Raw genomic sequence first — 12,030 nt, forward strand, 5'->3', positions numbered from 1 at the left:
AATGGCGGATTTCAATTCCAAGTACGAAACTAGCGCTGCATGTGAGTCTATGCATCTTTAAGGTCTTTGCAATTACCCCACTTGGTAATAGAAGGGTTAATAATCATCAGTCAAGTAGACTTGTTATAATCATAGACTTCTCATAATGTTCCGGTCTAGGAACCCGCTCCACTCCATAGCACACCTGAAGAACATGGTGTCAATGTTTGTACTGTTCAAACAGTACATAAAGACTACTTAAGAATATTATATGGATACTATAGTATAGCTATTATACTATCGTTGAAGACTACCAACGACCGGAAATAGATCCGAAAACCAATTGGCCATCATCCACCTTCTCGCTTCCGTTTTGGGAGTTGAGATTCTCCTCAGGAGTAACATCCAATACTGGTAAGAAATTACACACACACAATAGGTTTGGAATTACGAAACGATAACCCGGAATGATTTACAGACACTGCATTTACGGAGCTTTTGTAAGGCTTCGAAGACGATTTCACGATGACATTTATGATCTGTAAAAGCAGCCATTAACAGGACTCTAAACTCCCTCAGTCGAGTGTGATTCGAGCTCTTTTTCACCAATCGCCTCTTAGTACAATGGGCCACAATGAAATAATTGGCTCAGAGACCGCCCATCTTCAGATTGACCCCTATTGCTTGAGTACAGCCCTTATGGTTTGGGTTACAACTAATGGGTAATAATTCTTACTAAGGGTAACTATAAAGGAGCCCGGAAATACACCATCGACTACTCTCAATTGATTCCATAGTCAGAATACAATAACTCTTTGAAATTAAAAGGATAATCAGAATACAAAAACTCTCTGAAATTAGAAGGATAGTCAGAATTCAATAGCTCTTCGAATTAAAAGGAACGTAAGAATAATAGTAACTGTTTGAAATTAGTAGGATAGTCAGGAACTCTTCCAAATTAATAGGATATAATTAAGGGTGGGAAACCAGCAGTCCCATGGTTGTTCAACAACTCATTGGACCCGTAGAATCATTCTGGTTGAATTGAGAGTAATTAAAACAATGTGTTATCATCCAAACGCTTTACTTCCAATAGTTGAATTAAACTGTACATTTATCTGTTATGAGTTACTATATTTAGTCATCCAAGTTTAAGAGCGACATTATTAAGAAAGAACAATCAAGATAACATTGAGAATGTGCTGTTTCACTGAGAATCTTCTCCAGAAACATTCTATTTCAAAGAAGAATTATGATTAAAGTCATTCAAAAATATTTTGGAAAATATTGCTTCAATTTTCATGAAGAATATATTGGGACGTTTATTGTGAAGAAGATGTTGTGTTGGTGTAAAGATTTGATAGTTTGATAGGATATTTTCAAAGGACCAATTTGAAACTGCGTTTGTTTGAGGCACCAGCTTCTAATAATGTATTTGATAGTTGACCGAGCGAAGTGAGGTCTAAGATTCAAGTCGACGGTTTTGCATTTCTCTTTATGTTTAAATGTTTATATGTTGCGCATTTACAGCGAAACGCAGCAATAGATTTTCATGAAATTTGACAGGTATGTACTATTTTGAAGACGTATACATAAGGTATTTAAAAATTTTGCATTTAAAGGATAATACAAAAGGAAAAGGAGTCTCCTAGGAACACCAATATTAACGTATGTACGGCGTCGACGTATACATAAGGTTTTAAAAATTTTGCATTTAAAGGATAATACAAAAAGAAAAGGAGTCTTCATCGAACGCCAATATTAAAATTTTGCATTTAAAGGATAATACAAAAAGAAAAGGAGTCTTCATCGAACGCCAATATTACCGTAAAAATCTGACAATAGAATATTATTCATCATAAATCAGCTGTCTTGTGGACTATAATACTACCAGGACCTCCTAAATACCAGGTATACTACCCGTTCAAAAACATCCAACATTCTTGATAATGTATCTTTCTATAAGCTGAGGCCAAGTTTGGAGTTGTTGATAGAAAACTTTTTTGACATTTCTCTTTTTGAATCTGATGATTAAAATTGCAACAAATATTATTGAAAAAAAAATTGATTTCTAAAATCATGAAAAGCGAGAAATGAAGTTTGTAGGATATCAGCATTATGGTAGTTTATTTTGTTAATTTCAACACACCGATTTTTCGCTGTCATGAAAACACAATGTTTTCTGATGGTTTGATAGGTTTCGCGTATCGACGACAGCCAGACCTGATAACAGCGCTCACACTCACATTCCGGGATGACACGTAACGGTACGATAGGACAGAAAGCTCTATGTTTATTTAGTATTTTTTTAGACATTTGATAAATTATCTATTTATTTTTGAGAAAACATAACAACAGGTCAATGTAACTTACAGAGCGCGAGGTCTACTGTTCACAGAACTACTAGTAATAGCAATACTCTTACAGATTTGATTATATTTTTTAGAGTGTAGGCCTACCTGGGAAGATTACTGCAAATTTCAAAGACACGCGATATATATCGCCAATAACGGAACATCATTGAAGATTACAAATGAAAATCTCCAATACAGAATAATTGTTACAACTTCAAATGTAGTATGTTAATTAAGTCCAAGTATCTATTCTGGAACGGCAAAATTATTGGCATGGTTAATATTGAAAACAATGAAATTTAAAATTAACTATCATACAAATCCCTATGCATGGTACTTGTAGTCATTTGTTGAAGTTTAGCTGCGCAATTTCAACATTTTATTGTTGTAGCTACCTATAATTTCCTCCTCCAATTGCAATTCAATTGATGCACCTCGCCTATAATAGCGTCATTTCTATCATTAGAAATACCATTATTTGGACAGATGGTGGATATGAATGGTAATATTGACGATCAACAATATTGATGTTAACAATATTTCCATTGGTCATTGCAATTTCATTGTTATTTGGAATCAACTTGGAAGTATTACTCAGCTGAAAAATTTAATCTGTAATCATTGCTATTAAGCCGGTACTAAAAATTTCAATTTGTATAAATTTACAGGAGTCAGATAGGCCAGTTAGGTTCGATTATAGGGGATAGTTTCAATGCGATATTTTCCACTCATCGATAATGGATGGATATATTTTATGGCCGATAAGATTGAAAAGTCATAGTACCAAGCAAGCGGGCAATGCCTAATGTAATATCGCATAAAAGCGTTTTATTGGCCCATACATTATACATTTATTGCCACATTGCCATCAAAAAGCAGTTCGCTATTCGATTTGAATGGCCCGCCATAAAGAGAGGCTCAATGTTTTCAGGACGATTGATAAAACAATTGGAGCCGATGTGAAAAATTCACGCTGTGTGACCAGAATTATTAATTTGTTTACATTGTCTGACATAGTTGCAGGATAATGCAAACTCCAATATAATGGAAAGTCAAAGCATATAATATGCGTCCAAATAGAAAGAGAAATGGAAATCTCAGTACCCTATTTGAATTATTTTATCACAACATGTTTCAACAAAACGAATAAGACTAGTTTTCTATAAAGTGAGAAGTTTTTAGCTCAAAAATTTCTAGTTTCATTCAAAATTTGGACTTTTCGAATAATTATTTAGTTACTGTTCTAGATTTTTTAATTTCAGATTCTAATAGTATCTATTAGATTCAAAATTTGCTCGTTTATCTGAGTATTGAAGAGTGTAAATTGTATTTTGAAAAGTGAAAGTGACATAACCAACATTTTGATTTGGACAGTATAGTATAAATTGGAAATGGGACAGTTTTGGGCATGAGCCTGTTGTGCCTTTCCTCATGTTAAGTATTTGTACACAATGTAAATAAATAAATAAATAACATTGATGCCATTTTCAAGTGATATGAAGTAAATTCTACTTTAAGTAAATTAATATAAATAATTAATATATAGGCTATATAAAATAATTCAAAAAGGGTACTGAGATTTTTATTTTTCTTTCTATTTATATCACAGGTAGCCTATACAGAAGAGAGATAAATATGCGTCTATATTAATAATTATTACTACTGAGAGATTCATACTAGGATAATTCGTTATGAAATAAATCACATTTCATATCACAAGGAAGAAGAATAAATTGAATGAAAAAGACTAAGAAATTGTCAAAAAAACCACTGATTTATTGATGATTAGAAAGACCGGTTTCGGTTATTACACCATTGTCAATCTCTGATAAACCAGATCAGAGATTGACTTTGAGTTTATCAGAGATTGACAATGGTGTAATAACCGAAACCGGTCTTTCTAATTATCAATAAATCAGTGGTTTTTTGACAATATCTTAGTCTTTTTCATTCAATATGAATAACTACCACAATATCAACTTCTCAACTACACAAAAAGTGAAAAAAGAAGAATAAAATTCAATTTGTAACACATTTTCGAATGAGAGACTTTATGAATAATTGTTCATGAATAAGAAATTAATGAATGTTAATAATAAAAAACATTAGTATAAAATCCTACTAAGAGGCATTTGAATTAATGTTTCATTTTGGCATTATGAGTTATGGTTATAATAATAACAATCATTAACGAGTGATCATAATAACGGGCAATGGTGTAATAGAGTAATAACAGCCCATTCATGATGTAGAGTGAGAATGGCTATTCCCGTAGCTTACTATCAAAATACGTAGTAGCCTATGTAGGCCTATGATAATTATTATTGTTTACTTAACAAAACTTAGAGCCATTTGAAAGCTTTTGTGATTTCAGTGTAAAGTGACATCTCGCCTATTCATGATGTGGATTATGAACGGCTATCCCCGTAGTTTACTATCAAAATAGTAGGCTATGTAGGCCTATAATAATTATTATTGTTGCCTTAACAAAACTTAGAGCCATTTGAAAGTTTTTGTGATTTCAGTGTAAAGTGACATCTCATTTGAAAAAAAAAACACCAATCTTTAGAGTGATTTTCGACAATAAGTTACCTACAATAACCATAAGTTTCCTACTAGAGTAATGAGAATTAGGAAATCAGGAAACTCTTATTAGGAATTAGAAAATTAGTGAATTAGGAAACACTCTTGTTTCCTATACAAGAGTGATGAGAATTTTCTACAATATTTGAAGTGAAATAATAATTCTTTTGATACCAAATAAATTGAACTGATAGAAGACAGCCTATTTCATACCATTACCTTGTCAAGAAATTGAGTAGATGTTACAATAATCAGCTGTATAAGCATCAAAAATGCAGTATTCTATTTGGACTGAGAATGTTTTAACTGTTAGAATAATTATTGATCAAGTTGACTAGTGAGTTATCTAAAAAAAGCTGAATCCAAACCCCATACAAAGTTAATCATAGATGAGACAATAATTCAGAGGCGAATGAGACAAAATGAACATTATCGTCATCATCATCAAAAGCAGCTTAACTTTGCGATTGATATTCCGTCTGTAACGACATTCTCAAGAGCTATGAAGAGTTTTTATGCATGATCACTGATGAAATTCCTAATTAAGAATTGGTCTTGAATTTTTAGTACTCCATAAAACGAAGAAGAACTGTTACTTTGAATAACATAAACACAGTCAAAATATGAGTACTGAGCAGTTCAGTGTGAACACTTCATGTGAGAGAAAGAATTACCAATTAATGAAGCTTATCAATCCGATAGCTATGAATTATCGCTGTTTATCATTGCGATGTGATCATAATAATATTTATCTTGAGGGCTTGATAGTTGATTGGAGAAGACGTTTTGGACAATATCTTGTTCCTTCTTCTATGAATATTGTAATTTATTGTTTGCTCCATACAGTAAATTGTAATGATGCTTCAAAAACGTAGTTTAGGCTTCTTTATGATGAATGGGAACACTATTCCCAAACTAAATAATGAGACATCTGAATTCTATTCAAACAAAAAGTATCTCAGATTTGGCTGAAATTTGCACCATTGATAAAGATTGACATGAGAAATTTCGGAGCCAAATTTGGCAGCCTCAGCTACTATACAGAGTGAGTAATGAAGCTGCAAACATAAAATTTTTAAATTTTCAAATGGTCATATCTCCTGAAGGGTTATGAATTTTGAATAATGAAACTCTAATTGCTAAGCAACTTGAATTGCCTTTGAGGACATTTGTTGGTGAAAATCAAAGAATGTTATTGACTATCATCATGATAAAATTGATTGATTATAAATGAATAATATGAAGTGAACTCTTTTAACTGATAAGCAACGTGGAGTATGAAATCGATTAACACAAGATCCAAACTAAAATGCTGGCAATAGCTCTAATTGCAAAGCAACTTGAATTGCCTTTGAGGACATTTGTTGGTGAAAATCAAAGAATGTTATTGACTGTCATAAATCGTGATAAAATTTATCGATTATAAAAGAACAATATGAAGTGAACTCTTTTAACTGATAAGCAACGTGGAGTATGAAATCGATTAACATAAGATACAAACTAAAATGCTGGCAATAGCTCTAATTGCAAAGCAACTTGAATTGACTTTGAGGACATTTGTTGGTGAAAATAAAATAATGTTATTGACTGTCATAAATCGTGATAAAATTTATCGATTATAAAAGAACAATATGAAGTGAACTCTGTTAACTGACAAGTAACGTGGAGTATGAAATCGATCAACACAAGTTCCAAGTATCCAATCAAATCTAAGTTTCCTTACGAAGACATACTATCAGATCAAAAATAACAATCTACAGCTGTGCAGCCTAGTTGATAACAAAATTGAAAATTATCCGAAGATTATTAGATGTATACAGCATATGGTTAATAGAAGACATGCCATAACAATCTATTCTGTACAGAAGACACCTGGCGATAATATGCAAATTTGATGAGCTTGTGAATTAAGTAAGTACCATGAAATTTGGAACATGAACCAGACTAAGATAGGAATTATGCACGGATACGAATTAGCCGACAGATAACATTGGCAATTGCATACAGAAATGGATAATAATGCTTTCGGAGATGGTTGTTTATGCATGCAAATATACGGCCCAAGTTATGCAAGTGAGGACACCCATTTTTGCATAGAATAGTTTGCTGAATGTTGCCCCGTTCAATTTGTTAGAGGGATGATGTCATACAGCTATATTCTTCCATTGCTATCTTTGTTTGATTATCTGAATTCATTTTTCATGTAATCACGCCATTTAGTATTATCATAACTGTAATTAACGAAAGATAATGACTGTCTTTCAATTATAGTTGAATATAGATGTCGCAATTATCATTAATTGTCATTAAATGGAGGTGGAGCACATGAGATAAAATTAATGGTTAATAATTACGATATCTGGTAATTAGTAGATTACCAAGACCATATTGGGGATGCTCTTGATAACCTCTCCATTACCAGATAGCATATTATAAACTGTTAATTTCATTTCATAAGCTTCACCTCTCCAGAATTAGAATCAGAAATTAATTACCAGTTACCATAATTATAAACTGTTAATATCATTTCATAAGCTTCACCTCTCCAAAACTAATATCAGAAATTGACTGTGACTGGTACTCAATGAAAACAAAGAGACAGAATGGTCAGACAAAATGAGTAAGAACATTAAGAGATGACACAAGAAAAACCTAATCACTCTTATAGGTCAATTCTTTTTACGGAGCATGTAGAAGTCATTGATCTTCTTATAGGTGAAACCATTCAGAGTGAGAATAGTCAACTGTTATCAAATACAAACAAATAGTATAAGAATAAACTATTAATTCCCATTCATAAGCTACACCTCTCCAAAACTAATATCAGAAATTGACTGTAGCTGGAACTTAATGAAAACAAAGAGACAGAAAATCAGACAAAATGAGAACATTAAGAGATGACACAAGAAAAACCTAATCACTCTATTAGTCAAACACCTGAATAGCTAAATAGCTAAAACCTAGAACCTAATAGCCCAATTTATCTTACGGCACATGTAGAAGTCATTGATCTTCTCATAGGTGAAACCATTGTTAGTGAGAATAGTCAATATTGTTTACAAATAGAAACAAGGCATCCAATGTAATGTACAGAGCGGAGCTGTGCTAAATAACTCATTTTTCTATGCGGATAGTGAGTTCATTTTATTAATTTATTATTATATTATTCGAACTAAAATTGATTAGAAGACAATGAAAACTATAGCTTCTACTAGCACAACTGATCATGTGGTAAGCCTAAGGCCCTTGAATTAATAACACTATTTTATTGATCGGTCGAAACTGTGGTGTTTATCAAATTGAATCACATTGTGATGAATAGCTCATGAAATTGCACATAAAACCATTGAACTAACCTCTACCAGCAACAAACAGAACTATCACAGACTAAAACAATCACTGAGTCCACAAACTACCCATGCTACAAAAGCCTACCAAGTGGAGCATTCAAAAAGTGGCCAATTATTTGTGTTCTCCTGTAACTCTTACCTAACAAAAACCTCTCAAAGAAAACCATTATATAGTGAGGATTTCAAGCTATTCAACCCTTCCAGGGTGGCACAAAACCTTGATTATGGAGAGGCTGGGTTTTAGTTTTAGAAAAACTTTTCCCCATTAATGAACACAAAGACAGTATTGTCTTAATAGACAGTATTTGCTACTGAACAATACAAAACACAATCGACAACTAAAAAACTGGCGCGTATCCCATATCGGTTCAATGGAAACTCTAGATTAAACATCTGATAACTAAAAACACTTCACATAATGGGCTACTTTTGTACAAATCAATAAAAACTTGAAAATTACCTATGGTCGAAACTATTCGTTGAAATATTTAAATACGTTTTCAATAATAAAGGGTACCATAAGTTGTTATACTGTTTCTATTAACCTGATATTAACTCAATGTGTTCTTTTGAGATTAAATTCCCATTACACAATATCAGCAGCAGGTCAACACAATGAATGTATAGTAATTCCTATAAACGTTCGATAATAATTACACTACTTGTTTAACAGATTCCCCACCATATAACAATTCAACTTATCCCCCAAATAATCAACAAATACTCCAATCTACACATCTGACAGCTAAACTAATGGGATTCCACAAGATTGTACACCTATCAAACAATATTGAGCAGTAGCGCAACACAATGGATGTAGTGATTCCGATATAGACGATATAGTGATTTCAATAGTGGTTGGTATTGACACTATTTGTATTCTATTTGAACAAATCCCCCACTATACGATACATGGAATTAGTCTATGAAATTAGTCTAAAAAGACTATGAATTAGTCTAAAAATACTATGAAATTAGTCTAAAAAGACTATGAAATTAGTCTAAAAAGACTATGGAATTAGTCTAACACAGAGTGAGTTACACATACTTCAACTACATTGATACATAGAGTAGGCTACACGTACTCAAACTGAACTACTCAAATCACAATCCCCATTAATCAATGCAGACTACAAAATGCACATTTGTCGACTCTTTAACACACCGCATGTTGTAAATATTGAGAATTCACATCCGACATCTACACTACTTAGATCACATTCCCTATACAGACTAGAAATACACATTTGAGAACACATTGAAGGATTTACGTTTTAATCAACTGCACTACTTTATCTACACATTCTCTATAAACAAGCAGGACAACATATCGAATGGATTATGACTACTTGGATCACATTCCCTAATAACAAACAGGCTAACACTTTGAATGAAGTATTGACTACTTGACTACTAGGATAACACATCTAATATAGTAATGACGATCCACATAACATTCCCTATGAACAAGCAGGTTACACATTGAATGAAGTATTGACTTCTTGGATCACATTCCCTATGAAACTATCAGGCTAACACATTGAATGAAGTAGCCTATTGACTAATTGACTACTAGGATAACACAGTCATTTATAGTAATGACGATCCACACATTACATTCCCTATAAACAAGCACTGAATGAAGTATTGTCTACATGGACCACATTCCCTATTAAACTAACAGGCTAACACATTCAATGAAGTTCATATTGTCTACATGGGTCACATTCCCTATCAATCTAGCAGGCTAACACATTGAATGATGGAGTATTGACTCACCGGTAATAGACATCCATGGATAGCGAGGTATGTCAGGCATGGGCTGTCCAGTGGCCGCGGAGGCGACCTGTGACGTGCAGGAGGACAGCGGATCCGCGGCAACGGAGGCGGCAGCTGCCTGGTGGTAGAACTGAGCAGCAGCGGCCATAGTCGCGGAGGCGGCTGACACAGAGCTGGAGGCGGCACCGTTGTGGTGTTGCAGCGAGTAGTTGACCATCGACTCTGGGGGCGGCACGTTTCCTGTATAGCGACACGACTTGTCACCAGCCGCTGCTGCGTCCACGACTGCCGCCAGGGCACTGCTGGGGGTGGAGAAGGGTCCTGGCACCATGGAGCCGGTGCTCGATGCGAAGGCGGCTGCCGCCACGGCCTGTTGGTGGTTGTGGTGGTGTGCCACGTACGGGTACATCCTGGAGGCGGTGGACACCAGAGACGGGGGCGGTGAAGACGAGGATGATGATGAATTGTTGGTGGTGAGACTGTAGTTGACCGCAGATGACGGTGACAGATCGGTGGAGCCCGAGGATGACGTGATGACCGGGTTGAGAAGTTGGTGCGGGTACTGTTGGTGGTACTTGGGCAGCATGCTATCGATGATGAATTTTGAACTCATGTCCGTTTCAGTGGTCGGTGGACGACATATGCGGGGGCGGGAGGGGTGCGGGCCCCGGACGGTTGTTACGGGCGCCGTCAACGATCAGCCAACGACGAATTTGCACCCTTTGTAGTCGTCGACGGTTTTAGTGGAACGACCGAGTGTCTAGTAGTGTACAAGAATCCTTTGTAGGAGGCCGGGGTACCCCGGAGCAGCTTCAACTCCCCCTCCCCACCCATCTAACACTCAGCCAATCACAGAGCAGCACCGCCTTCACCCCTCCCCTCTTCCAGCACACATCTTTTTTCGTCGATTCCAAAACTCACTCGTCGTTTTTCGTTGTGTTCGATCAATCGTCTCACCCGCCTCCATGTTCGTTGCCGCTTCGAGACCGCAGCGCTATCTGTGAACGCCACCGCCAACTAACTCCAACCAACACACCCTCTGTCACTCTCACTCATTCATTATCACACTACTTCCATCTCACACACGTTCTTTCTTTGTCTACCGACTCCATCCTAACCCATGTTTCACCATCTCACACATGCTCCCACATATCAGTCTCTCCTTGTTTATCAGCAACCTATCGCTGTCCATTCTCCATGCCATCCATGTTTGCATTCCCTATCTCCCCTATACAGGCTGAGTCTACACTTATCTTTTTGTGTCCTTCGTAACCAAATTATATAAATACTCGAAAACCTCATTCCAATCCTTATTTTTTGAACCACTGAATCCCTCTTCATTTCATTTCTTTGTCACCTGCTGTCCCATCCTAAAATTCTCACTCTCTTCTGAAATTTATCATACTTCTGATTCATCAGTTTCTTTCTCCCCTATACACAGGCTGATGCTACACTTATCTCTTTGTGTCCTTCGAAACCAAATTACATAAATACTTGACAATCGTAATGTATTTCTAAGTTTTTGATCCACTGAATTCCTCTTCATTCAATTTCCCTTTCATCTGCTCTCCTTACCCTCAAACTTCTACTTTCTTCTGGAATTCATCAAACTTGTAATTCATCAGTTTCTTTCTTCTCTCGTCGCTTTGTTCAGAGGTCTCTTATTCAAGCTACATATTCAATAAAATTTGCCTCTCAACATCTGTTTCAGTACTTCAAAGCTAGTTTAAAGAGGCAAATTTGCCCTTTAATATATGTTTAAGCACTTCAAAGCTATAGCGAGGTCCACGTTATGATGACAGTATTTGATCAACTTTGGTTTTGGTATCCTTGTCAATCATTCGACGAAGCCGGTGGTATTATCCTTTTCCAGGTCCACAACGATGCCAATTATGTTTTTGACAGTGTAGAAATATAATTAATTAATGCAGAGAATTGGTATCGCTATTCTTCTATCTTTATCCACTGCCATTATAACGTGGACC

General features: G+C 35.3%; 1 protein-coding gene across 4 annotated transcripts in view; it reads right to left on the reverse strand.

Moving 5' to 3' along the window:
- LOC111046799 (homeobox protein abdominal-A homolog) overlaps nt 1-11,053 on the reverse strand; it is a 132,294-nt gene extending 121,241 nt beyond the window's left edge. For 2 of the 4 annotated variants that reach the window (XM_039433900.1, XM_039433899.1), the window contains exon 1: nt 10,046-11,053. In XM_039433900.1, the coding sequence (XP_039289834.1) occupies nt 10,046-10,658 (613 nt within the window). In that variant the 5' untranslated portion in view covers nt 10,659-11,053. The remainder of the gene's footprint in view (nt 1-10,045) is intronic. The other 2 variants (XM_039433902.1, XM_039433901.1) reach the window with 2 other exon arrangements.
- Nucleotides 11,054-12,030: the final 977 nt, after the last annotated feature.

This window comes from Nilaparvata lugens, chromosome 8, assembly GCF_014356525.2.
Source record: "Nilaparvata lugens isolate BPH chromosome 8, ASM1435652v1, whole genome shotgun sequence".
NCBI lineage: Eukaryota > Metazoa > Arthropoda > Insecta > Hemiptera > Delphacidae > Nilaparvata > Nilaparvata lugens.